The sequence below is a fragment of the Numida meleagris genome, chromosome 8 (genome assembly GCF_002078875.1).
Source record: "Numida meleagris isolate 19003 breed g44 Domestic line chromosome 8, NumMel1.0, whole genome shotgun sequence".
NCBI classification, from domain to species: Eukaryota; Metazoa; Chordata; class Aves; order Galliformes; family Numididae; genus Numida; species Numida meleagris.
In genome coordinates, this window is record NC_034416.1 from 11,469,752 (window position 1) to 11,495,078 (window position 25,327).

General features: G+C 45.3%; 1 protein-coding gene across 6 annotated transcripts; it reads right to left on the reverse strand.

Annotated features, from left to right (window-relative positions):
• Positions 8 to 23,927, reverse strand: LOC110403254 (exocyst complex component 1-like). Of its 6 annotated transcripts, XM_021406313.1 has the most exons (19): positions 22,419 to 22,515; positions 21,485 to 21,576; positions 20,536 to 20,703; positions 19,422 to 19,549; positions 15,863 to 16,022; positions 15,035 to 15,228; positions 12,720 to 12,947; positions 11,800 to 11,932; positions 10,937 to 11,046; positions 10,642 to 10,791; positions 9,935 to 10,028; positions 5,648 to 5,766; positions 5,147 to 5,260; positions 4,742 to 4,797; positions 3,960 to 4,200; positions 2,990 to 3,173; positions 2,614 to 2,813; positions 381 to 575; positions 8 to 187 (listed from the first exon to the last, which is right to left on the reverse strand). In XM_021406313.1, exons 3-19 carry the CDS (start codon positions 20,657 to 20,659, stop codon positions 32 to 34), a joined length of 2,586 nt encoding a protein of 861 aa, XP_021261988.1. In that variant the 5' UTR covers positions 20,660 to 20,703; positions 21,485 to 21,576; positions 22,419 to 22,515; the 3' UTR covers positions 8 to 31. The 6 variants fall into 6 exon arrangements, with proteins under 6 accessions (XP_021261988.1, XP_021261989.1, XP_021261986.1 ...); XM_021406314.1 differs by lacking the exons at positions 21,485 to 21,576; positions 22,419 to 22,515 and adding an exon at positions 23,900 to 23,927; XM_021406311.1 differs by lacking the exon at positions 21,485 to 21,576 and having other exon boundaries at positions 22,419 to 22,526.

Sequence of the window (25,327 nt, forward strand, 5' to 3'; positions counted from 1 at the left end):
TCCCTGAGCTGTTCTCCATAAAATTCTGCCTCTATGCGCTGGACAGAGTGATGGAGTTGAAGTAGCTCAGCAAATCCTCCATAGTGAATTCCATGGTGATCCCTGACCCCACATAACAGCGCTGGATCAGATCCTCGAATTCTTGGTACTGACGTAGTAGCTCCTGCTCCATAGCATGCCACACAACCTAGGGAAAAACAGAACATCAGCCTATGTAGCTATATAGAGAGGCAGAATGGTAAGCCACGCATGCTCTGCCGCACTAAGGCAGGACAAGGCAGGAGTAAGGCACTAAGGCTCTTCATCCCCAGAAGATGCTGCTTTGTAGCCCTGAATTCCCCCCAGATCATAACATCATACACAGACCCCACTGAAGTTACCGGAAAAAGGTTTTCCTCTGGGGAAAGATACTTGTGAATTTTTCTGTAGAGGGTCTCGAGGGCTCTTTTTACTTCCTTGCCAGGGTATCTTTCAATGACTTTCCTCAGCTCTTGCTTGCTGTAGGCCAGCTGGAAACTGATCTCCTCTTCTTTCACCCCCTGAGCAACGCGGGCTTTCACTCCTTCAAAGAAGTGCTGGAAGTGCAAGCAGACATCCGCTGATAAGCTGCCCTAAGGTGGGCTCCTGTGCCAGGGCTGAAACCTGGCTGCTCTCCTCAGTTCCCTTTCTATGACTGAGTGGAAATGAAGAGATTGCTTCTCTCATTGGGAAAGCTTTAGGGAATTATTTCAGTTCTACCTTTTTTCCCTGCTCAGCACATGGGATCCCTGGGGCTTACATTACCATGGAGCAAGGGGATTGCTGAAAAATCACTTGTGCTCCTTGGGGCTCTATACAGCTTTGCTCACTAGAAAGGTTTTGAGATGAATGGGGTAGGGATCTGAAAATCTGCTAAAGTGTAAAGCGAACTCCAGTTTTCTCAATTCTTCCAGAATACAGTGTGTGAGCAGGAAAGGCTGGTGCATAAGGAGGTATTTCAAAAGGTATTTCAAAATATCCAACCAGAGGCATGGCTGTTGCTTCTAAGAGATCAGGGCTATGCCAAACCTAAGGAATACAAACCTCAGCTAGTTTTCAGGAGCACTGGAGCTCCACAAAATCTCAGCTTGCTCAGTGCAATTACAGGTTTTTCTACCTGTGCTTTCCTTGACATGGAACCCATTGGGACCTCAGGAGGTCTCTAGTTCAACCTCTGCTGAAAGCAGGATCACCACTGACTTCAGACCAGGATGCATTGGGCATTTCACAAGGTAGATTTTAAGAATCTTCAAGAATAGGCTGTTAAATCTCCCTGGACAGACTTTTTCAATGCTTTGTTATCCTCTTAGTGTTTTTGGTGGTGTTTTTTTTTTTTCCCCCCTATCTAGCTGGAACCTTTCTTTCTTCCCCCAGATTTGTTTTCTCACCATTCTGCTATATACCTCATGGACCTGTTTATTTCTTCTCAGTTACCTTCTTGGGCCCCACAGCTAGATGCAAGATTCCAAATCTGGTCTATTAAAACCTAAAAAGAGGATGATCGACTCTTCCTTTAATCTACAATACACTGAGTAAGCTGTATGCTGCCTTGAGTATTTCTGCTGCAGTTTGTAGTGGAGAGATGCACTAAATCATAAGGATTTTCAGGGAGAAAGAAATTCCTAAACATGAATTCTTTTCACAAACAGGCATATGATCCCAGATTACATAGGTGACTTTGCAGTATCTCTGTGTTAGTGGATTGAGCTCAAGCTTGACGAGCTATGTAAGCTTTAAGAGATAGCGATACCGGGTGTCTGAGCAGTGCACAAAGCACCCTCACATGTTACTTTGAGCAATGAAATTGTACTTACTCTCAGAGAGGAAGGATTTGAAGCTATCGACATATCAGTGCTGAAGGTAGCACGAGATGCCGAACAGATCTTTCAGTCAAACCTACAAGGTGTTTGACAGCAAAGACTGGAAACAAATTGAAAGGAACAGGCCCTATAAATAATTCAAACTGAGATGTGAGCAGGTCGTGGAGGAGCAGAGCAAGGATGGGTCTTGGGAGCAGCTGCTGTCTCAAAGGAAGGGAGATGCCTGAATTAGCAAAGCTAAATGCTTTTAGCTCAGTTAACAAAGCAGCCATTCAGGAAGCATGAAGCTGGGCTAGACTTATTGGCCCAGGCAGCCGTGTAAAAAAGGAACCATCATCTGCCAGACATAGGCACGCAACCGAAGTGGGAGCACAACAGGGCCTTGCACCGAGGCCATGTGTTGCAGAGGGGCTTCTGAGCTGGCCTCAGCTGGTCCCTTGTTCTTCCAAGGGAAGCTGGCACTGAGCTGTACCATAAGGATCAGCAGTAAGTGGTCAGAGGAGGCATGGGAATTTCAGCTCATGACTTCTTGTACTGTTCATTGTGGTCATAGATGAGTTGCTCCCTTAAGCTTACAATGCATCTCTTAAAACTATATATTTTTTAACCCTTTACTAATCTCTGTCGCAAACAACCTCCATTCCATCCTAAGTCATGCTTTCTGTATTTTCTTTCGCTATTTCTCTCCTTTGGACCCTTCTCAGTGGATTCATAACTTTTAGAATTGCAGTGACCCTTTGAGATTTGGGCAAGGGTCCGTTTATTCTATACTCACATTGAGTTTCTCCAGTGGCTGTCCCAGGTACCTGATGACGTATTTCTCCATGTGCTCACTATACCTCTGCTTGGCTTCTCTCTTCTTGCCCTCCAGGCACTGGATCTTCTTTTGGCACAGGAAGCAGTGAACGTGGTGGAAGTTTTCCATCATGACCATATCTGTGTTCACTTTCAGGTTTGCTGAGGACAGGCTATTGACTTAAAAGAAGGGACAAATTGGGTATGGAGAGAAAACCCTATAGGATAGGTCAGGAGGGATGAGAAATACAGAAGCACTGGCCCATGCAGGTAGCCTGCATGTACCCTGCTCTGGTAGCTCAGCTGGTGACTGCTGAGGCTGCAGCTTTATGTTTGCCACCAATCTTTGTACTCACTGTTGCTGAAGACACTGTCAGCCAATCTGAGGTGTGCCTTGTCCAGCTCTACTCTGCGCTGAGCTGTCCTGAACACTGCCTCCGAAAAATTCACAAACTCCTCAAAGCGGCTCACAGAGGGCAGGATCCCGACCTTCAGCTTGCTGGGCACCTTTGCTTCCTCAATCTCTTTGCACAAAGTCCCCTGGCAGCAATACACAGAACATCACATGCTCAGGTCTGACATGGTCATCCTACGGCAGGTTACAAAACAGGCCAGAAAACAAGCAAACCAGTCAGTTGTGTACTGCTTTCTCTATTTACAAATCTGGGCTTACTGCAACAGCCTGTCTTCATGAGTGTCTATAGGAAGACACTCCTAGCTTTCCTGGAGCTGGTACAGTCAGTCTCTTAGGCTATGTGGTTCTTTGCTTGGACACAGCCTGCCATCTCCCACACACCCACAGCCCCAAGAGCAAAGCTCCACTGCTATTTTTGGCACTTCTCAGAATGGTTTAGGAGCAGACTTGCTGCTCCACCTCCTGGCAGAAATGCCCTTGATGTCAACACGTCTTCCCTTGACCTCAGTATACTCAGGGCCAGGTTTCTCAGCCAGTTCTGAGTGGTTCTTGATCACTCCACTTTCTCCTCCCTAGTGCTTGGCCCTTGATCAGGTTCTGCTGTGCCAGTAAGAGAGAAGAGCAATTTGACATTCTACCTTCAATATGACAACCTTCCAAAAGCTGCATATAGGGAAAACCCCTTCAGTTTTCTCACCCTGATAAGAGGAGGCACGTGTGTTTTTTTGGTTTATGGTCCCCCCACCTCTCTCAAACAACTTGGGCTAAGTTCACCCAAAACCACAGAACCAGATCCCTGCTTGCTATAAACCAGCACTGCCTTCAGAAGAGCTCATGTCAGAAGTTCAGAAGATCATGGAGAAAGTCAAACATCACTCATTTCTACCTAACTGACTTTTACCGACACTCACAATGCATTTGTTGAAGCTGCTCTTGGCCAGGAGCAGCACGTTGCCCAGAACAGTGTTGAGGAAGGATGAGGGAAGAGCTGAGGTCTTCCCCCACATCTCAAAGATGCAGTCATTCAGGGTAACCAGGACCTGCAGACAGCTGAATGGGTGAGCCTTGTTGCAGACGTCTAGAAAGCATCTCAGCTCCGGGTCCAGAGAACTGAAGATCTCACTCAGCAGCTGGGCTGTCTGTTCCTCTAGGCTTAAGAAGAAAAAGTATGCAATTAAACAGGGAGGAGCATTGGCACTGTGGCCAACCAGAGAGGAATGAGCAAAGCTAAAGAAAAGAAAAATACAGCCTTCTGTCTCACAGCCTGTTTATGCTTTGGTCATCCTTGAGCTCTTCCACATCTCTGCCTGTGGGAGGACATAGAATTGTTCTGTTTTGAGGTTCTAAGGAAGAGTTTTAGTGTTTTTATGCTGACATTTTGGTTTCATAGTATGTTTTCTGTTTACAATCTTGCTAATAAGGAACTAAAATTGATCAAAATGTAGAGCTTTTCCATGAAACCTCACTTTCCTGACCCACCCTGATGCAGAGCCACTGCCCTGTGGAGAAGACCTCAGTTTCTCTGCATGTCCAGCTATGATGCTTTCCAGTTATTGCTGTCTAGGGCGTGAACCTGAGACCACTCTGTTGAAATCAGGATGGCCAACAATGACAACAAAAATCCATCCATCCATTGCTGAGTAGTCTCTGCCCCATGCCCACACCAGCGCAATGAATCTCATCACCCACGTACTGGCTCGATATCTTGGCACAAGCAGGATCGTCTGGAGATGCCGTGCTTTCTTCTTCCTGAAATGAAGAATGAGATAGAAGAGATGATTGTTTTCCCATTCCTCCAGAGGAAAGCTTGAGAACTGGTTTTCATTTCAGCAAAAGTTCTGCTGCCTTGTATTGCAGCCCTACACTCAATACTTTGAAATGCCATGATTTTGCTGAAGCCATCAATTAAAATCAATTCTCCTTTGTCTTTAAGAGATCTTGATCTTCTTCCCTACTGAATGCTGATGCCACTGACTGCTCCTAGAGGACAAGAGCCCGGGATTGCTCAGTTATGAAGAGCCATCCCATTGTGCCTGCTGGGGCTTGTATCACACTGCGGGGAGGACTGGCCAGTGGGACTGGCAAGGACATAGCTTACCTCCAGCTTCTGCAGCTCCACAGAGTTCTGGCCCAGCTGGAAGAATTTTTCAATGAAGAGCTGCTCTGCGATGCAAAGGGGTCGTAGCTCTCTCAGCACCTGCTCCAAGATCTGCTTAGAAACCATCAGGCATGTTAGAAATCCCTTCCAACACACAGGATTCTGAGACAGATGTCCATGTCCACCTCAAGTGACATCTAAGCCACCACATGGAGAGGTGTCAGTGGTGCAGAACATCTCTGCTCTAGGTACACAGTGCTGGAGAATGGACCCTGGAATCATAGAATCATTAAGGTTGGAAATGATCTCTAAGATCATCTAGTCTAACCATCCACCTACCACCAGTATTGCCCACTAACCCATGTCCATAAGTGCCACATCTCCACGTTTCTTTAACACCTCCAGGGACCATGACTCCATCGTCTCCCCGAGGATGGGCTGCAGCACTGGGCATAGTCCCCATGGGACACGTGAACCATTTAGAGAAGCTCATCTTCTTACCTTGATGACATTGCCTTTGTTCAGTATGTCCTCCTGACCTTCTCTGCTCCCTGGGAGGCTCCACCGTGGGTGCTGTCTACTCCCCATCCCTGCTGGCTTCTCCAAGCCTTCCTGGAGACCTGCAACAAATGTGTTGTGTTGGTGGCTGGTTGCACATCTCAGTGCCTCTAATCACTTTAATGGACTGAAATTTTTTTTAATAAAAATCTTTTGTGTAATTTGGCCTTTTCCTATCTGATTTTTGTCAGATCCAGATATGCAGTTTTGCTCTTCTTTTTTCTTTCTCAAGTCTACCTTCTCATTTGCTTCTCTTTCATTACTTTCTTCTTGCTTCCCTGTGAACATCTCCCTTTTGCAATTTAGGGTTTAGTACCAACTCTTGTGGCCTGGAGAGTAAAAAATCCTGGGAAATAACAGCATAAATCAGCAGACACACCTGCAGGAGTTTCAAGAGAAATGTTTGTTGCTTATTTTGATTGATTATATGATTGTAAATTGCCAGTCACAAAATACCCCTGAAGAGGACAGTTGGCTTTTTCAGCAAGTTGCTTTTTACAGTCATGAAAGTTCATCTCGAAATTAATACACGTTTCAAACACTACCAGTTTTCATCGCAACATTTTCTTTGGCTGCCTGGTCTAAGTTGAAAAGTTGAAAAATTTCTTTGAAGTGTGCATAAAAACCATCATTAAATCCAATGAAGGAAATGAATAGCAAAATGTCCCTAGTATTTTCTAATTAATTCTAAAACTTGGTTTCATTCCACTCTCCCCAGAGGTGCTGGGTGACTCAGGCCAGCTCTTGATTTTCTGTAATATCTAAAATATCCTTATTTGAGCCAATACCTGCAGGGCTTTTACCTTTGCATAGGATTTGTCAGATGTCCTACACAGTGAGCAAGGGTGAGAGATGATACAACTCTGCTCATCACCTCATCCTTGCAAAAACCATGGGGAAAATTAATGAGCTGCTTCATAATCCTTTTCCTACTCTTACGCAATGGGAGGTGATCGTTTCACTCACTGGGAAGTGGCAAAACCAGGAAAAAAAATATCTTCCCACAGCAAATAGGAAATAGATTTACAAGCCTATGAGCTTTAGTGTGGAAAAGGGAATGGGGAAATGAGAAGATTTGATTAGTGACTCACAATTAATTATAAAGAGCTTGGTGTTTACCTTCTAAACTCTCTTCAAATACCAAAACAAGACCGCAAATCATCAGGTGGTATATTTAGAAGTGATCAACACAATTTTTCCCTTACAAAGCAAAGAAACAACCCAAGAAATGAGCAGAAAGAAAGAGGCACTGAGAGCTAGAGCAAGCCAATTGGGATGGAAAACTGAGAATCCTGAAGCCTGACATCAGCAACACCACCAAGCAGGCAGATGGCAACGTCACCTTTGGAATATAATGATTATAATAACATATATATAATAACAGGGCTGTAGACATCCACATGGCCTCCCCTTGCCTCAGTGGGTTTCAGACACTGGAGTTTCTCCTGGTATTTTAATAACTCTTGCTTTATGGGGCTAGTAGAAGAGGACAAAGTAGTGAGAGCAGATAACAGGTTTCACATTCACAAAAGGTTATTAGGCAGGCTGCAATGCATGCCCTCTGGTCTCTTTATTTAAGAAATCTGGCTTCATAAAGGGCCTCCTTAATAGCCAGGCCATCTCCGCACCTGCAGCGTTCCCCATTTAATGCCTAGGAGACAAACGGGAGTTGATTTTCTCCTGTTGCCCAGTAGGATTGAGGTCCCTTGCTCAGAGCCTATGAATCACTTTGTAGATAGGCACCGGGGCCTCTCTGTACTGTATACAATCTTGGTTATTTCCTTCTATTTAAATGAAAGCAATCACCCTTCTTCAGGAAATATGGCTTGGACACGTTATCTTACAGACCACAGAGAAGTTCGCTTTCCCACTACCAATTCCCTGGGCTGCTTGCTGCCTGTCTATTCATTATCTCTTATCAGGAATTCCTCCTTTTAAAGCAAAAAAAGAGTCTGATCTGGTGGTTTGCAACCCTGCCCGTGGCAGGGGCTTGGAGCTCGATGATCTTTAAGGTCCCCTCCAACACAAGCCATTGCATGATTCTACACCCTACCTGCCAGGCTTCCAGGAGTGATGATCGGAATGACAGAGTAGGTTGCAACAGACTTGTTGCAAAATTGTCTTCCTTTACAGCTTGTATGAAATGCTCTCCTTTTTCAGAAAGTCCATATCAGAATTATCCTGGGATGATTACTACAGACTCATTTTATTTTCCTGTTATCTTCTGGCTATAGGCTTTCCTGCATCCTCCAGCATCAGTGACAGTTCACAGCAATAAGTACAGCAGGTTAACAGCACTGCACACCAATTATTTTCCACCACCAGTTTGCACACTATCCCTTTTATTTTATTGCCTGTTATCTTGCTTTTAAATTACAAAGGGAATAGCAATGTCCTATTGACTTTCACCATACATCTTATGTTTTAATGCTTTTTATCATGTTATTCTTCTTCTGCTGGAGAGTTCTTGATCTTTTTTACATTTAGTTGGTTGGGGTCTTTTTTGGGGGGGAGAGGGGAGAGGTTGTCTTTGGATTGGTTTGGTTTTTTTTTTCAGTCTAGTGATAATAGTCTCTCTCAGCTTCATAGATAGGCATGGAAAAATAGGTTACCAGTGACTACAAAAAGTTTTCCTTTAGGTGTTCATTTTCGGTTTCTTGCAAGATTTCGAAATGGAAAACTTAAGGATTAGTATCTGACCATGTAAGAAAATCATAGAATCATTAAGATTGAAAAAGATCTCTAAGATCATCAAGTGCAACCACCAACCCCTCCCCACATGCCCACTAACCATGTCCTTTGGTGCCACATCGACCCTCTTCTTGAACACCACCAGGGATGGTGACTCCACCACCTCCCTGGGCAGCCCGTGCCAGTATCTCACCACTCCTTCTGAGGATATAGTCTTATATTCCCTAATATCTACCCCGAACCTCCCCTAGAACAACTTAAAGCCATTAACTCTCTTACTGTCAGTTACCTGGAAGAAGAGGCCAACCTCCATCTCACCACAACCTCCTATTTTTACCACTGACTGGCATCTGGACATTGCAGCCTGGACTGGGAGGCACTGGGGATGTACTGGGGTGCAGGAGGGGGATGAGCATAACTAGCAGCTGGGTCCACTATTGCCAAATGGAAGCTATTGTTCGTGATGCAGAACAGAACAATGCCAAATGCTTCCAGCCACAGGGATGCAGCATCAAGCCTAGGACAAGTTCCTTATCACCCCAGTGCAGTGATGTCACTCTAGGAGGACTGCAGTTGGTCATACCACTGCAGGAAGACAGAGCCCTTGGATGACTCCTTCAGACAGCAGCTCTCTTGCCTTCCCCAGGCTTTGACCTCCAGCTCCAGCCAATGTGCACAGTATGTCCCCTGGGGCCTGGAGACAAGTGATGGAGTAGGTGCAGGGCTGGAAGAAGCCAGGCAAGCACTCTGATGGACTAAACATAGCACGCGAAGTGGGTTTTGACATTCAAGCTGGGCCAAACTGGCATGGAACTTTCCATTACAGTGCTTTGTTTTTCTGAAGGAAAATGTGATTTCTGTGCAATCAAAAACTTCCAGAGGAGACAGATCAGTTTCTCTTTTTATCTTCAGAAAAACCTGACTGGAATATTTTGAGTCAAATGCAAGCATTCCTGTTGAAATGAGCACCTTGGGACAACACAGCCCCACAGTTGGCTCGCTATGAAATCATTTTGTTCTCAATAATATTGCTATGAATACATTCGTGTCTTCAGGGACAGGCCTGGTGCCATCTCTTTGCAGGGAGAAGTGTCTGAGCAACTCTGCTTGCATGAAATACAGACCAGGCATTAGCTGGGCACCCCTATGCTTCCACTGCTAATGACTTCTCAGGACATTAGACATTCTTGGTGGGGGGTTGGAACTGGGTGATCTTTGAGATCCCTTCCAACCCATGCCACCACAGAATCATAGAATGGCTTATCTCAGCCACTCATGCATCATTTGTGAGCCCTGAAAAGGGAAGATACGCAGAAGCTACAGCTCTGGGAAGTAGCTAAGTGATGCTGAATAATACATAGGGCCACTGTTCACATAAAGGCTGCCTGGTGCAAACCAGAGCCAGCTTTGTCGCATCCTGCCAGCTGCAGGCCCATAGAGGAGAAGGTAAATTCATGGCACAGGAACACCCGTGATGAGGGATGATTACAAATAAATCACCACTTAGCAGTACAAAGATCATATTTGAAAATCACTTACTTCCCTTCCTTCTTCCCATTAAGAGGATTTTGGCCTGTTCAAAAAAGGCTTTGATTTCCCTGTCATACAGTCTGCTGAGGTTCTGGGCATAGACCTGGAAAGACAAGAGAGACACAGGGATTTTCAGAACAGCTCCCATTTCAGAGTTTCTTCTTCAGATTTTTCTAAAGCAAAAGTCAGCAGATGGAAACTGAAACAGACCTGCTGATCTCAGTGTGTAAGTCCTTTGGAAAGGCAAGAGCCAGCATGAAAAATGAAAACCAAACCTCAGTGATGTACAAAGAACTCTCATTCACTTAACAAAGTCCATATTAACAGAAGATGCCAAGGACTTGAAGGGCTTCCCAGAACCCTAGGAATAAAGCACTGTTGAATGAAAATACAGAGTGTGCTGCATTCATTTCATTGCTATCATGCACATTCAGTAGAGGAATGTCAGATGACAAGAAAAAAGACTAAGTTTTGGAATTTCAAATATTTTTCTTAACTACATTATCTATTACCAAGTCCCATGTTATTTTCTCTTAAGCACGCACATACAGGTGGACAATCAGGTGGACAAACTGGCTGGATTCTTTCCCAGAAGTGCCAGTTGCTGGGAGCTCACGGGCAGGATGGGGTTGGAGAAACCAATCTCCCACCATGAGTGAACCCATCTGGCTGATTTATTCTGCAAACCAGGAACTCAATCAGTATTTCAGCCATACCTTGGGGAGGTCACAGAACAGCACTGGGTTGGCATTCCTCAGCCAGGCCATGAGTGGAGCGTAGGGCATCAGCTCCTCATGCTGGAGTCCATGGCTTGGTGCAGACAGCTCATCCATGGGCTGTGTGAGAGCAGGAATCTGAGCATTGCCCTGAAGCAATGGGAATGGCAGAAAGTGTTGAGTAGAACAGCTTTGGAAAGCTCTGGAAAATAATTGCTTCATAATTCTTTGATTGCCAGTTCTGAATATGTTTGAGAAGTACATTTTAAGCTGCTGTGTGAAGAGTGAAGCCCACCTGTTTCTCAAAGATGTTCATAATGTGACCGATGAAGCGGTTTTCGAAGTTCTGCTTGAGTGTTTCAAACATGATCAGCTGCTCAGCCACAGCCTGTAGCTTCCGATAACCTTGAGGTGAAACAGGAGAGGTGCTGTCGCACAGAGTGGCGTGGGCTGCAGCTGCAGACCAGCATCACTCAGCACTCTGACATATAAAAGTGTACTTCAAGTTCTGGGGTGAATGCAAGCACCCAATGCAAAAGCCAACAGAGGGAAGGTTTGCTGTGGTACCACGCAAAGAGACACAAGGAGGGAGTTTAAATTTAAGAACAGGACTGCAAATCATTCATCTGGGCACAGTCAAGGACAAAACCCAGCCTCCCCAGAAAAAAAGGCATAGAGTTTCATTCCCAGACCAAGTCCTGTACCTAACAGCTCTCCACCACTAACCCAGTGGACATTGCTACAAAGAAAGATCATTTTTCTGTGCTCAGGTATGGACTACTGGTTTACCCTAAGATACCACAATTTCTAAATCTTTCCACTAATTTCTTTACGAACTCTCAGACCAGTTGAGCTGTTGCACACAGACAGCATACAATAATGCCTTACACCCAGCCATTCAGAGGAACCATACTAAAGCTTGCCATTGAGCTTGCCTCAAATTTAGTATTAACTGGATCAACTAGTGCTCAAGCCCACCAGTAGATGCCTGCAGACCTGCTGGTATAGCATGGGTGCACCAGCTCAGCCATTGGCAGCACAGACTGGGTTCCTCCAGGAATTAAGCCAATCTTCTTCCCACCAGGCAAAAAAGCAAAGCACTCAGGGATAAGCTGACATCTCTGCCCTTTGCAGACACAAATCTCTGCCTAGCCTTACCAGACTGTATCTGGATGCTCATGCAGGCAGATAATGCCTCTGCTGCAGCAATACAGGCTTCCACTCCACTGGGGCTGGAAAGATCTGCACAGCTCAGGGCCTCGCAATGCTCCTTGCCAAGGTCGAGGTGGGTCTGAAAAGAAGCCAGAAGAGAGCAGGTGCAAGCACATCCAGCTTCTCATCCCTTCCATCCCACCTGGAAGGCTGTTGGCTTGAAAGAGCCAAGTGCTGCCTTCAGCTGCCAGGCCACATTTGTCCGTCAAGTAGCCTGCTGCTCTGTCCCCATCAAAAAGGTCTCAGCATGGGTTTCAAAAGGAATACCTCTGGTATCACTATTGGCAGCCAGGTGCAAGGGGGGAGAAAGGAAATGCTAAGAAAAATGCAGCAACTAAGAAATAGAAATGTCAGTGGTATCAAGGTGGAAGTTAGGACTAGCTGTGCTATCACAGCACGGTTCCTGCATTTATCGTACATCACTTTTGTAAGTAACTTGCCTTCCCATATGGCATTACATAGAGTTAGGTTCACCTTGCCCATGAAAAGGGAGCCTCAAAAGCACGAGACCATAGTGGTTGCATTGTGCACCATGATTGCTGCAGCCTACCTGAACTCATAGGATCATAGCATGGCTTAGATAGGAGGAGACATTAAATATTATCTAGCTCCAATCCCCTGCTGCAGACAGGGTTGCTAATCACTGCCTCAGGCTGCCCAGGGCTCCATCTAGCCTGGCCTTGAACACCTCCAGGACTGGAGCAGTCCATCCCAGGAGGGTGGCTGTCCTTATATTAACAAGACAATGTCTCTCAATTCTAGGCCAGAGAAGTTCTATAGCTTTTACAGACAGTTTTCAGAGTGCTTTAGGTTCTTGGAGATTTTCTGTAATAGATTCAACAAAAAGACACTGCAAACCCACATACCGTGAGGAAAAGAATCTCATCCGTCAGTTTCGCCTTGTTAGATGTGATGTGATGCAGCAAGGAGTTCTCCTGGTGGATGTGGTCCATCTGCTGCTTCACACTCCCTAGCAGCTCATCATAGATCTGCAAGGTCTCCTCCACTCTGGCCACCTCTGCCAGTGCCTCATCAATGGAGCTCATCAGCTGTGTCACCTGCTTCTCAGAAGAGATGATGGCCTGAAGGTTGGCCTGGGAAAAGGAGAAACAGAGGGCTTCAGTGCCAGCACCAGCTCAGAGCCAAATATCCTGATGGATATGTGCATGTGCACATGTATGTCTCTAATATGGAAACTGAAGGCACTGTTTGCCGCCAGAGGCCTCTCAATGGATGGTAGAATTGTAACCATGTGTTAATTGTTGTTGTTAAGCTCCACTAAACATTATCCACTTTCAAATATTAATTACATCATTTTCAAGGCCCAAGTACCAGGCAGGATATCACAGACACAAGCATGGGAGACTGCTATTTCTCTCTCCATCAGTAAGACTTTTAAAGGAGTTTGTCTCTTCAGATATTTCAATTATCTGATGTGTTTGTTTTTTTTTTAATTAAATGAAGACCAGCAACAGATGCATCTGCAACCCTCAGTACTCCCCACACTCAGCTTTCAGATGGAAAATGCTAGGAAGGAGAGAAGCAAAGTCTTGTCTCCTTCTGAATCAGGTTGCCTACCCTTGCATTGGATTAGGAATGTGTCTGAAAGCAGATTTCCTCCACAGCAGATGTCGAGCATCTACAATCACTGTCAAGAGGTTTCTCTTCTTCAAACTCCTACTGCATTGCTACTGGGATAAGATGAGCTCCAGGTCTAGAGGCAGTACATGCAAGAAACTGGAGCATCACAAGTGCTGCTGGAATGTGTGCAAGCCATTCTGAAGCCTCCAGCGGGGTCTTGGAAGCGGAGCTTGCTGGTCCACAATACAGCTCAGAAAGCAACAATGTTAAGCAAATGCTCCCTTCGCCCAACACAAGGATTTACAAGGGAGAAAACAGTCCCACTGCCAGACTGCTGCCTTCTAGCCACACACCGGGGATGCTCACATTGTATTAAATGCTCCTCAATCCCAGCCATAACCCTCCTGCCATCCTGACACCACTCTGCCTTTGGATTATCTCATTAGGGCTTAATGGAGCTACAGGAGGTGGCAGAGCATCATGGTGACATTGCTGGCAGAAGAGCCCACAGAGCTTCTCCACTTGGGCAGCAGTACCATGCTCCTTCTGGACAGCAAATAACATTGCTGGCAGATACACGCTGGGATCCCACGAGTACGTAGGTGTACCAAGCTGAGAATCGGGCCTCTCAGGTGCCCAGCTGTGCTCTCCTTCCCCCAAAAGCCAGTAAGAGCTCTCTGAACATGGGTACAGTGTTTCACAGTCCCCAGAAGAGCTGGGCTAGTGGAGGCTGATTAGTGATGGAACAGAAGCACAAGGTGTTATCACTGGGATGTGGGGGGAAAAATGTTTAAATATATGCATGTGCTAGCCTAACTTGCTGGTATTAATTACCCTCAATATCATAGATTAAGCTTTAGAAATAGAAACATCTCATTAATTAACTTGTATTAAAAATAAGCAATGTTTATTCATTAGAGGGCATTAAAGTAATGTATTCAACAGTGCCTTTCATCTCAAAGAAGTTAACAGTGTTTTATTAGCTGCCCTCAAAGCGTATTTTACAGCTGGGAAATGGAGTCACAAAATGCCTGCAGCAGAGCAAGCAGGAACAGACATCAGGAGTTCCATTTTCCAGATTAACTACTTAAGTTTCCAAGCATAAGTCATACAGAGACACAAATGGGGAATACAACAACTATTGGAGCTGAAGGAGGTTGAGTTTAGAGCTTGTGGTTTCTAGTATGTTTTAGAATATTTCCTCAATTAGGAGGAAATTCTTCACTCAGAGGGCGGTGAGGCCCTGGCACTGCTGCCCAGAGAGCTGTGGGTGCCCCATCCCTGGTGGTGCTCCAGGCCAGGTGGGATGGGGCCCTGGTCCCTGATCCAGTGTGTGGCAGCCCTGTCTATGACAGGAGGGTGGAAATAGACGGTCTTTGATGTCCCTTCCAACCCAAGCCATTCTGTGACTCATTCATAGTGAATCACAGATGTCCTTCTGACTCCTCTGTGGGATGTCTTTTGGGGCATCGAGATGACTTCTGGGTTGAGTGCTTCTAGCAAATGAAGGAGTTGTCAATACCCAGTGACCCAACCCAGTGCTCCTTCAGGTTAGGCACCCTTTATTTCCCCCTGTTGAATCACAGCCCTTGTCCCTCACCTCATCCAGCACATGAAGATCCCTGCTTAGCTGCTCTGCAAAGGCTATGGAGTTGTTTACAAGGGGCTCGTGCTCCTCCATTAGCTTCAAGACATCAGCAGCTTCCTTTGGTGTCATCTCCTGGTACACACTGAGCTCCTCCTGGTTCTCAGTCTCTGCAACATCCCTCCTGTCCTCCTGCAGCCTTTGTCTCCCTATGTGGACAAGAGAAGATGTGGATATGGCCAAAGCCTTCTCATTCTGCCATTTCATTAGCCCTGTTGTCACTGGGGCCTCACTAAGTCCAGTCTGGTGTTACAAGTGACATGAAACCAGCAGTCTCAGTCTGCTAGAATAACATCATAGCATAGAATAAGAATAGTACAGTGGATGGGATGAAGCCAACTTCCTAAAGGAAAAAATGGACATCTGGCATTTAATTTCAGTTCTGGCTGTGGTTTTTCCTTGCTCACCTCTCTAGGACTCTGCGTAGGAATGTGTTGACATGTTATACAAATTTGAAACAAATTTCAGGGATAAATAGGCTTATTCCTATCAGCTGTACTGGTAGTTGTGGACTGCACACTAAAACTGATGTTTGTGTCTGTATTTCTTGATGTCCTACTGGGGAGCGTTGCCAGGTAGGCAGCCAGTCTCCCCCTGGGCTGTTGCTAGTAACACTTCTCTGCTCAGTTTACCCAACCCAGAGTGCAGGCAGCATATTTGAGAGGCCATCCAAAATCACTAGAAGTCAAAAGCATACAAGGATCAGTGATAAAGGTGTGTAGTGATGATGATAAAAAAACAAATTAAAATGAACGCTCTACTTGTGACAAGGAAATGAATTACCTTCCACAGAACAGAATTGGACATTCACAAATGTGATAGCACTGGAAAGAAATCGGTGGTTCAGCTTCCACAGGCATCTGATAAAGGTTTTCTTCTCGTCGAAGCTGCTAGCAGTCCACTTGTAAATCTTATCAAACTGCAGGTCAAAATCCAAGTTCGCCTAGATGTAAATAATTAATTACCTCAGCAATTAGATGCCATTTACCTGATCACATACACTTAACACAGGTTACAGTCCATTTTAATGGCAGTACTGACAGTTGTTAAAACACCTTGTGCACTAGGAGGAAAAACACATACAGAATCATAGAATCATGGAATCTACCACTGGATGGTTATGGCAATTTGCAAATAACCACAGGCATGATAAAAGCACTGCAAATAGCAGCATGTATAGTAATTCTGACTCTGGAAAGGCATACCAAGACACTCAGAATAGGTCAGACCAAGCACTCAACCAGCCCTGGTATCCTGCTGCAGCACCCTGATTTCCCTTCATATTGCATAAGTCTCTCACGTCTCACTGCAGGTTTTGGTGGATTAACCCTGATGAATTTTGACAGTGGCCACTAGCAGATGCTTGGGAGAAAAGCATTCAATGGCCAAATCCAGAGTTATACTGCCTTCAGGATTCCCTAGCAGCCTCCAGCAGCCCATGACCTAGCAGCTCGCTGAGCCAGAGGTTGTATCCACATCACTGTGTTTAACAACCCTTGAAGGATCTACCGTCCCTGATTTTCAAATGGCTCATGCACACATCACCTGAGATCTCCCAATGACCTTATGTCCTCTCAGGAAGGGCAGAACTAACTCTTTGAGGCCAGCTTTTGAATTGTATGTTCTCCTTACTAAATGGCCAGAAAGTAAAACCCTTCCATGTCACAGTGACCATGGGAGCATTTTTACCTCTTGCTGGAAGAACACCCTCCTTAATATTTTTCCATGTGGTTTTCATCCATATAAGGGTCAATGTCTCTATATGTATGCCCAAAGGATGTACTCTTACAGATGGCGAACTACAGCCATTCATTTGCCTCTACATGATATGTGTGTGTGGAGAGAAGGGTGATTGCTGAACTAGAAACATCCCACAGAAAGAAACTCCTTCCTGCACTGTCTCATTAGCTCTGCAGCACAACCTGATCCCATCTGCTAGAGAACTCAGAAGCTATGCTTGTAATTATTGATAGTAAACATCATAACAGGCGCAGAGCTTGTGAGGATTCACGCAGTCCCACAATGCTTTAAGGGTTGCTTTCTAAACACCTTGCAGCAGTACATCACACTCTGCAGTGCTGCAGCAGTCCCTGCAACGGCGCAGAGCAGTGATGTCTGGGTGGGATTTACAGCACGTGTGGTTTATAGCGTGCCTTATGAGGAGCTACTAAAGCAGGGAGACAGCCGTTAATCGCTTCATAAATATTAATATTGTTTTGGTCAAGGGAGCTATAGCTTTAAGCATCTCTGGACTTGCAGTGTCAGGATTTTGCTGGTGCCAGGGATCCCAGCACAGTGGAGCAGACTGACAACCAAGCCCTGCTGTATGCACTGAGCATCAGAACCATGGGCTGGGGTCAGTACCGCTGACCGCTGAAATTCCTTATCTGCATTTTTTATGGACCTGCCAAGCCACGCACTGTGCAAAGTCTGTGCTGAGTTGAGCACTGGGCTGCAATGGGGATCTTGCTGGGATCTCCACCATGAGATACCAACGTGCCTTGGGTGCTTGTGCAGCAGCTTCAGCTTGGGAATAGTTTCTATTCTAGTAATGACAGGGACAGTTCTGGCTGCCAGTGCTCAAGAAAGCTGAATTCAGCCCACAAGAGGCAAAGAAGAGGACTCCAGTCCTGATGAATGGAATAGAGGAGTCAACATGGAAGAGCAGAATATGAGGTTGGTCTGTTTAGCCTGCCCACAGAAATCATAGAATCATTAAGATTGGAAAGATCACTAAAATTATCTAGTCCAACCATCAACCCATGCCTGTGACTGCTCTACACCATGTCCCTCAGTGCCACATCAATGCTTTTCTTGGTCACCCCCAGGGACAGTGACTTCATGACCTTCCTATGCAGCCTGTTCCTCTGCCCACCACTCTGAGAAGAAATTTTCCCTAATATTCAACCTGAACCTCCCCTGGCACAGCTTAAGGTCTTTGCCTCTCATCTTTTCAAGGGAAGGTTTATAGCGGAGGTGACTGCAATCTAAAATTACATCTGCAAAGAGCAGTGTAATCTAGAGGACAGGCATGGCACAACTGGAAACGAGATGCTGTGGGCAGGAATCTAGGCTGGGAGTCGTAAGAAGGCTTTAGCCATCAGGACAAACAAGCTCTTGAGTAGGAGGGGACTGAAAAATACACAAAGGCCGTGAAATAGGGTACAATCCATGTATCTCATAAAGGGGAAAGGACTGACAATCTGGGAGGCATCTTCTAACTCCTCAGCAGCCAAAGCACACTAGACAGGATGACAGCACGAATTTCCTCATGCACAGGGAGATGTAAGACACTGAAAGTATCAGTTCATTTCTAACCACAGGATCAAGATGCCCTGCAAACCTGCATGTGTGATATGCCTTTCAGATACACTGTGCAGATGTACTTTATTTACCCTGGATGTAGCACTGGAAAGTTGTTCTTTTTCTCATTTATTTCTATGCTTGTGAAAACCCAGGCACTGCATCAAGGCCCCTGGAACATTCACATTAATAAAAAACTAATTATAATAACTTTAACAACACTCTGCTAATTCTAGCAGCAGAAAGGGAATATCTTGTCCATTCTTCCTTTTCCAAAAAACTTCATGTCCCCCTAAAAGCACAGACTCATGCACACTCCAGCTCTCTATGATACTTCTTTCAGTAAATGTCTCCACTTAATCTTTAAATGCTCTATGCAAATGTCTGTCAATAACCTTTGTAAACAGAAATCAACACATAAGTCTGACAATGTGTTCTGCAAGTGCTGGAGATCTGGCAAGAGCATTGCAGCCTCTCTCTCTCTTTAGTTTTGGGGTTGCTGCAAAGAGTTTCAGGAAATGCCTCACCTGAGATTACAGTTCCAGGGCAGTTTCCCACTGATTTGGTTGGAAACTGCCAATGCAATGGTCAGCCATTCATTGCTCACCCTGCTCAAGGATTTAGCTAGCCTGATTTTTCCCAACAAAAAGAGAGGATGACTCAGGAGGGAGGACATCATTTCAGCCCCAGCCTCCTTGGCGCGTATATCTCTGTGAAAGAGGAGAACAAGAAATCCCAAAGCAGAATGGAGGAACCACACGTAGACAGAGAGGCCTCAGCTCACCATACTCTGGGAAATGGTGAGGGGGAAGGCAGAGGGCTTTGAAATTTCTATGGATGTTATTTCCCCCAGATTAGTATCATTTGGGCTGGTTCAGTCCTAGGTTGGGAAAGAGGCCCTCTTGCAGCTCTTCCCTCAAGTGCATGGACAAAGGACCCAAGTCTCCCTATGGATCCTGGCACGTCTCCCTCGTTTCATATTCATTTCTCTCCCCTACAATCAGTTCTGCCCTTTGTCACAAAAGGAAATCATTCTTACCTGATCGAGAGTTTTGCCATCTACGAGCTTCAGCTCTGCTAAAGGCCACCTGTATGCCATCTTGTACTGCTCTCCTCGGTCTACCTTGACCTTCACCAGGAACGGCTGCATTGGCCTAAAGGCATCCACTGAGCGATGAGAGACAGAAAAAAAAAGAACAAACCCCCACAGTGTTATTACAAGCCCAGTACACAACTGCACAATGTGAGTGGACTGGCAGACACTGATTGTGAGTTGTGGCTTCAGTGAACACAGTATGGAGATATGCTACAAGGCTTTTCATTGAACATTTTACATACTGGAAGTTCTCTCTTGGGCCTGAGAGAGTAATTTGAATTCAATAGAGAGATTCCCAATAATTTCTAGAAGCTTTAAATCTAGCCATGGTGCTGTATGTAACAGCAAGTAATATTTCAGCAAGATCCAGAGGCGACAGGAACATGGGACCCTAATTCCACAGGATTTATAATAGTTACATGCCATATTTCAGTCCCTACAACAGGGCCCAAAATCACTGCCATGTACCTGCGCTAAGGTATCCCATCAAAAATCAGTTCCAGTGCAAATTAGCTCACGATCACATCTTGGTTCATCTGGGTTGGATTCACTGTACCTCATTCTGGCTATGATTTAAATCTCCCATCTTATCTAGGTACCTTCAGAAGAGAGACATGGACAACACATGGTTTTTGGATGATGCTTGTAGGGTGGCTGAATCATCCCTTGGAGATATTCCTCCTGCCCTCCACTGACTACAGAGGGAATTGAAACATGTCATTTAGGCCAAACACTGTGGCTAATGTTGTTAGAAAGGAATCCTATAGTAGGTGGCTGTCCTATATAGAAGCTCATGGTCAAGAAAGTGTCTTCCCTGCAAGTCTGTAAAAAAGAGAAATCTATGTTAACCACTCCACAGATGCTGTAGAGTGATGACACAACCAGAAACATGTAGATCACAGGAAGCATTGTGTTAGAAGATGTTTGTTGCTGAGCTCTAACAACAGATTTGATTCACATGATTACAAAAGTAATCTTTGACTGGTGGAGGGAGAGCTCCATGAAACCTCCCTGGTCTTGCAGCTCAGCCTGTCTCTCACCACCCTCGGGTACTTACCCACTACACAGAGAATGGACATTTTCTTCTTCTTCCCTGTCTTCCAGACACAAATGGCTTCCAGCAGCCTCTTGTTCTGTGGGTTGAACACCTCTTTTTCCAGCGAGCTCCAAAGAGAAGCCATGGTGAGATGTGCATGCAACAGCTCCACTGCACTTGTGGTTCCTTCTGGGAAACAAGAGGCCAGAGAGCTGATTCCCACATCTCCTGGCACACTAGTGAGATACATTTCCCCCCACACTGGTTTCCTGGACAAGGGTCTCTGTTGTTTTGCAGATAACATGTGTTAATTAATGTTACAAAATTGAGAAGTTCTTTCTAGGGCAAGTAGGACTCTGCTGTGTATCCTACACACAATGGAACTGTATCCCAGTCCAAACCATCACCTGGGAGGTCTCAGCAAGTTATGCGTTTAATTCACTTTGGAAAAAAGGAATATAATTCCACTTTCCTGGAGAGCTCATGTTTCCCCATGCTCCAAAACGTTGCCCAACACATTCATTCACTGACACAAGTGAATAACACAAAGACCTATTGCTCATCTGTTACACATATGTTTATCAGGAATAAATCTATCTTAACCAAGGGCAGGCTGCTCCCATAAATGATCAAACTGAGATGGGAAGCCATCTGAATGACTCTGCTCTGGGAGTAGCTGTATAGCACTTTGGAACTTGGATATATTAACATTTCCAAGGACTAAAGAGTCAAAACTTACGGTCAAAGTAGCATTTAAAAAATAATTAGAACAGTAAGGTTCCAGAGCAGCCCACAGCTATTTGCTCTGATATACTGTGCACTGGATAGCTAACTATTTCCATAAGGAAATACAAGGAAATTCTTCAAAAAGAAACCTCCGCCTTTGTTCCAAGTCAGCATAGCATCTTGAGCCACAGGACCGTGTCCATGGGTAGATCAAACAGGGTAATAGCTAAAAGCAATTCATTGCCTGGTAATTTTTGTCAGCCATAGAACTCTTGGAGTGGTATTTCCACTGCAAGTCAAATCCAGCACTATCAGGGAGGAGATGTTAATTCATGTCTGCATAAACACAGGGAAATAACCAGCAGTTACATTAGGGTCCTTGAGTTGGTGGTGAGAAAATAAACAAAGTGGCTACGGCTAAGAAGTTACATTTAATGCAAATATTTTTGTAAGAATTAGAAATAAATAACAGCCTGGAGGAAAACAGTAATATTCAGAAAACTCATTTTGAATGTTCTGCGAGAGAAACTCACTGCTACCAAAATTTATGAGCCGCTTGGTGACAAACTGAAACAAATGGAACCTCCAAAAACTCCCTTCCTTAGTGATGGGGATTTCAGCTCAGCCACAGAGTCAGGAAGCTTGAAATCACATCTGCAATTATTAAAACCCTTTTCTTCTGTGGCTGGGACAAAAAAAAAAAGAAAGAATTTGCTGCTAAAATAATTCCATCGCCACAGCATCTCTTCGAATGCAATCCCTCATGGGGTTTCCTCAAGCCCCATTAGTTTTCCAGCCTCTCTGATGGCATTGACCCCCAGAGGGGAGAATGGCAACCCCCAGACGCACCACGCTACACCCACTGGTGCTTTCAGGCTCAGTAATAGATTTGTAATAGCACTTGAGCAGCAGCTAAAGGCAACTGATGGAAAGCCGAAGCAGTGGAGGGCTCACTGCTGGCTGACACATTAATGCAAAAAGTACAATCCTTTCCACCAGTGTAACTGAACAGCTGCCCCTGGCCAAGCCACTTAACCCCTGTTTCCTACAGAGGACCAGAAATACTCAAAGATCTCAGTGAAACCTGGAGATTTTCACAGAGGCTCACATTGCCAATCCAGGCAGCTGGCAGAAGGGAAGAGAGGGTTAGTGAAAGGAAAATAGCTCAAAGACTTTACCGGCCACGTCTTGCTGAGGATAAACTGTGGGATTTCAGTTGCAAAGGAGTCTTAGAACAGGAAACTGCTGGTAAAATGAAAGCTTGAAGAAAAAAACAGGAAGCCTGAAAAACCTGAGTGAAGCCCATGAGCGGGTGGCTTGAGGTCAGGGCAGGAAATCACTCATGCAAAAGTCTAGATCTGCAGAAAGCAGGTGCAAGCAAAGCATCAGAGCAGCTGGGGGTAAAGTTGTTTTGACTAAAAGCAAAGCAAGATGGTCCTCCATTTCCATTTTGTTTCTCTGTGAAGTCTATGTGCCAGATGAGGAACAAACATGGTTCGGCTCTTTCTCTCCTAATTCTTCCTCCATCAACAAAAAGTCTCAGAAGTGTGAAGGAGATTTAGGAACCAGCTACGGTGCTAATGGCATATTATGTGCCTTCATTGATCAAGACGTAACTGCAATTTATGGTTTAACTTTAAGCATAAAGGAAGCCTTGTGCTGCAGCCTTGGGATGTACTTGAGTATTAAGTAACTCACAGAATCATGGAATCATTAAGGTTGGAAAGGACCTCTTAGATCATCTAGTCCAGCCACCAACCCATCACCACCATGCCCACTAACCACATCACTCAGTGTTATATCTGCCATTTTCTTTAACAACTCCAGCAGTGGTGACTCCACTGCCAATGCATCACCATTCTTTCAGAGAATGAATTTTTCTTAATATCCAACTTGAACCTCCCCTGGGGCAACTAAAAGCCATTGCCTCTCATTCTAACTCAGGTCCTGTTGAAGCCAAAAGATAGTAGGCATTTGGAGAAGGCATTGATGCAGGTGTTAGCCTGGAAAAAAAAAAAAAGAGATCCACACTTGAGGAGCCAAGAGCAATAATTCAGAATGCATCCAGAGCCAGGAATGAGGATCTGGAAAGAGACATGGAGAAGCAGTCCCACGGTCTAGCTGTAGAGTAGCAAAAGATGCCTGAAGAACCATTTTCAGGGTCCCCGTAGAAGGGCTGGTTCTTCCATCCATCCTTTCTGATGCTCAGCAGGGGAGGAAGCCTGGTGTGCTCTTTTGGTGGAGATATTTTAGAAAAGAAGAGAGTTCAGTGTCTGCCTAATCTCTCAAAGCATCCCAAAGCCATAGCCTAAGGAGGAAATGCTCTAGTCCCAGCTCACCTGACCTTCATCCTTGACTTGAGGAACCACAAAATTCCGTGTGCCAATGCAGAAATCTGTTCTGGATGCACCTAGGGCTTGAACCACTAGCACCCTTGATATGTAACATAAAGGTTTTCACCTAGTGCCAGGAAACACCTGGAAACCACATGATCTGAAGTTTGCAGAGTGGTCTTAGCTAGGAGGACGGCAGACTGCAATGCTATAATGGGATGGAAATGGGATAATAGGAGGGTGGCAAAGTCTTTAGCTGCAGCAAATGAGGACAAGCACCAGCACAACAGCCATGGACACACAAATAAAGGAAAAGAGCTGTTTACCTTCAGACGGCCTCAGGTAGGCAGGGATCACCAGCAAGATACCCTCACCTCCTCTGCCAACCCTTAAATGAGGTCTGGGAAGGGGTGGATCCTGGCTCCACCCCTTCCAATCACTCAGGTTCATTTCATGCACCTGAGCTCCCCTGGGTTGGCCCTGCCTTCCCACCAGGTGCTCCATCACTGGTTCAGGCCATAACTTAGCATTTCCACTACACAGACCAACCCATCTCTTCTGCAGCCTGCATTTTGTTTTAACATTTATCTTCAGAACCTAGCCTGGCAGCTCTAAATGTGCCCTGCTCCCATTGAGCAATCCCAATCATTCACCAAGAGGCTCTGTTCCAAACCCCTGCACCAGCTTGTGTGTTTCAGTGTAACTGACATACACCCATGCCATGTTTCTCTGCCTCCAGAGGAGCTTAGCATTAAAAAAAGCAACTCACTGGGAATAGGCAATGACTTAATTGAGCTATTCACTTACCAGGAGCTGATGTGGACAGGGATGCTCTGAGTCACAGTTCACTGTGACCTATGATCATTTCTTCTTCTCTAGCATGTTATGCTGGCATCAGGACTCTGCACCGGTGAGGTAGTTGAGGTTGTGCAAGACTCTGAGATGTCTGAATGTCTGTGTGCCAAACACAACCGAGTAAGGCCATAGTGACAATCCTGCTGTGGTTTGTGCCTTGCTAAAACAGCTTACTTAATTTGTGAGCTCTGAGGACATTATGTGCACTCTGGAGGGTAAATTAGATGGAGCAAAGAGAGAAGAGAGAAAAATATGATCACACCGCATAGCAGGACTGCATTACCACAGTGTCATTTACTGTGAGACAGTAAAGATGCTATGCCAGGGCTTCCATTCATGATTTTGTATGATCGCTACAAATAGTATTTCCATAAAATTAAAAAAAATCCATGACAAAACTTAGCCTCTTATTGCTCACAGGGTGGATTGTCTCTCCTCCAGCCAGCTGTGTACAACTCTGTTATTATTCATGAACACTGCAGAGGCAGCAAGGAGGGGGAAGCTTTCCTTGCATGAATGCAACAGAGGAGAATATCTCACCGAGATGCAGACGGGCATACAAGCCCCAGTTCCACCAGGAATAGGGAGGGTTTTAAGGAGCTAAACTAAAATTCCAGAAATAATGCAGGAAAGAAGGAATTAGCACAAGCTTCCTCCTCTGCCCATGCAGAAAGCTGCTCTGTAGCACTGCAGTCTCTGGCACCAGCGCCCAGACAGAGCATTCCGCTGGATTATTTCCCTGGAGTCTCATGGCTGATGTAGACACTGAGGAATCAAAGTCTGTATTTTAAGCAGAGAATACAGCAAGCTTTCTGAAGGCTGGGGAAGCAAAAGCAAACAAACCTCAAAAATGCCAAGCCTTGCTGGCATACATTTCCCTACTTGCATCTGCAGGCAGG